At 39.7% G+C, this 2,174-nt stretch overlaps 1 protein-coding gene across 2 annotated transcripts in view; it reads right to left on the minus strand.

Moving 5' to 3' along the window:
* The window catches only part of CKAP5 (cytoskeleton associated protein 5), a 43,328-nt gene that overhangs the window by 11,387 nt on the left and 29,767 nt on the right, over positions 1 to 2,174 (minus strand). For both annotated transcript variants that reach the window (XM_010144832.1, XM_010144831.1), the window contains exons 31-32: positions 1,198 to 1,333; positions 234 to 427 (exon numbers count right to left, since the gene is read on the minus strand). In XM_010144832.1, the coding sequence (XP_010143134.1) occupies positions 234 to 427; positions 1,198 to 1,333 (330 nt within the window). The remainder of the gene's footprint in view (positions 1 to 233; positions 428 to 1,197; positions 1,334 to 2,174) is intronic.

The raw sequence follows: 2,174 nt of genomic DNA on the forward strand, positions 1-2,174 counted from the left end.
AAGAGTGTTTATCCCATTTATTTCAATTTAGTTTTTCATTCATCAACATCCAAATTATATATCCTGCAAATGGAAATTAACCAAATAACTTTTAGAGGACTTATTACGCAGCAAGTTACGTTCAACATTACAAAATAATCAACACCAATCACAAGCAAAACAGTGCTAAACCCCTACAAAAGTGAAAGGATTTGAAAAAAATTTAAAGATGTCTTATTTTCAGTTACACTCACATTTCCAATCAGCTTGAACACTTGGTCACCATGAACATTATAGACAGTCACAATGGTGTTCAATGCCGCATTGCGCACAGTGTTGTCCCTATCACCAATATGTGTTGCCATTTCTTTTAAGGCTTTCCCTGGAGTTGGCTGGCATACATTCATGCCGTATGATTCAACCAGACATCCAAGCTCTTCCAGGCATTCTAAAGGAAGAAAATGACACAGGTATATTCAAGTTCAAAGCTGCTGAGAACAGAGCTCTCCCAATTTCTGTTTTGCTTGCACAATCTTAACCTCACTGTAGAGAAGTGTCAATTACAATGCTGACGAGAGATACGCTCCAGTGATTTATGGGATGCATAGTAAACCAAAGGTTCAGACTGCAAACAGACAGCATCTTAAAGCTGTCAGTCATCCCTTCAAATATTTCCCGAATAAGCAATGTTGCAGTTAACTTCACATCTAGGTATTTTAGACAGTTGTGAGTTTGTCAGGCTATATTATATATGTAATTTAACTTTCTGGTTATAACATAAGATATTTTCAAGGTGACTAGGGAATTGTTTGAACAAACACTATACCACAAATAACTCCTACAATAAAGCTGAAGTTGATGTATAAGCTTTCTAAAGCCTTGATCAGATTAACCGATTCCCTCAGTCACTTGGACGATATTATTGACACTGCTCTTACCAGTACTGTTTCACTAAGACAACAAGCCTACTCAAGGGAGACTAAATCTTAATGGTGATAGCAATTTAACATACTGCTCATCTTTGGAAGGAAGGAAGAAAACAAAAAATAAAAACCAAAATGATACTACTTTTAAAATCCAATCCTTTAAAAACTTATAAGCATTTGCATAAAATAGGCAAATCTCACATTCCACCATTATGCTGGGTTTTTTTCAGCATGCAAAACAAAGCCATTTCAAGTATTTTGCAATTGCCCAGTTCATCGTGCCATTTCCCACCTGCACGCTGTTTTGAGTTTTTAGATTTTGTCCCCTCCATGATGAAAGTGAACATTTTGCTGGCTGGATAGATGAGACACATCCTGTTCAGAATGGCACGTACATCCTTGCGGATGACATCTTTTGGTTCTCCTACCTAGTAGAAAAGTCAAAAAAAGGCGGGCGGGGGGCAGAAAATATAGTCTATTTTAAACAGTCTTATGATACTGTTGATTAGCCTAAATAGTGTCAGAAAAGCCAGAATTATTCTCAATACAAAAATCCTTTTTGGTTAAATGACTTTTAAAGGCAAATATGCAATACAGAATCATAGAATCATTTAGGCTGGAAAAGACCTTTAAGATCATCGAGTTCAATCAGTACCCTGCACTGCCAAGTCCACCATTAAACTATGTCCTTAAGCATCACAACTACACATCTTTTAAATACCTCCAGGGATAGTGACTAAACCGCTTCCCTGGGCAGCTTGCTCCAATGCTCGACAACCCTTTCAGTGAAGAAAGTTTTCCTAATATCCAATCTAATCTTTCCCCGATGTAACTTGAGGGTTTTCGCTCTTGTTCTGTGACTTGTCACTTGGGAAAAGAGACCAACACCTACCTTGCCACAACCTCCTTTCAGGAAGTTATATTAAGTGATAAGGTCTCCCCTCAACATTCTTTTCTCCAGGATGAACAACCCCAGTTCCTCATGTGCTCTGGAACCTTCACCAGCTTTGTTGACCTTCTCTGGACATGCTCAAGCACATCAGTGTCCTCCCTGAAGTGAGGGGCCCAAAACTGGACACAGTATTTGAGGTGTGGCCTCACCAGCGCCGAGTACAGGGGGACAATCACTTCCCCACTCCTGCCGGCCAAACTATTTCTGATACAAGGATGCTATTGTCCTTTTCTTGGCTACTTGGGCACACTGCTGGCTCATTCAGCCAGCTATTGACACCCCCCAGGTCTTTTTCTGCTGATCGGCTTTCCAACCCC

Source organism: Buceros rhinoceros, unplaced genomic scaffold (assembly GCF_000710305.1).
Source record: "Buceros rhinoceros silvestris isolate BGI_N320 unplaced genomic scaffold, ASM71030v1 scaffold191, whole genome shotgun sequence".
Lineage (NCBI taxonomy): Eukaryota > Metazoa > Chordata > Aves > Bucerotiformes > Bucerotidae > Buceros > Buceros rhinoceros.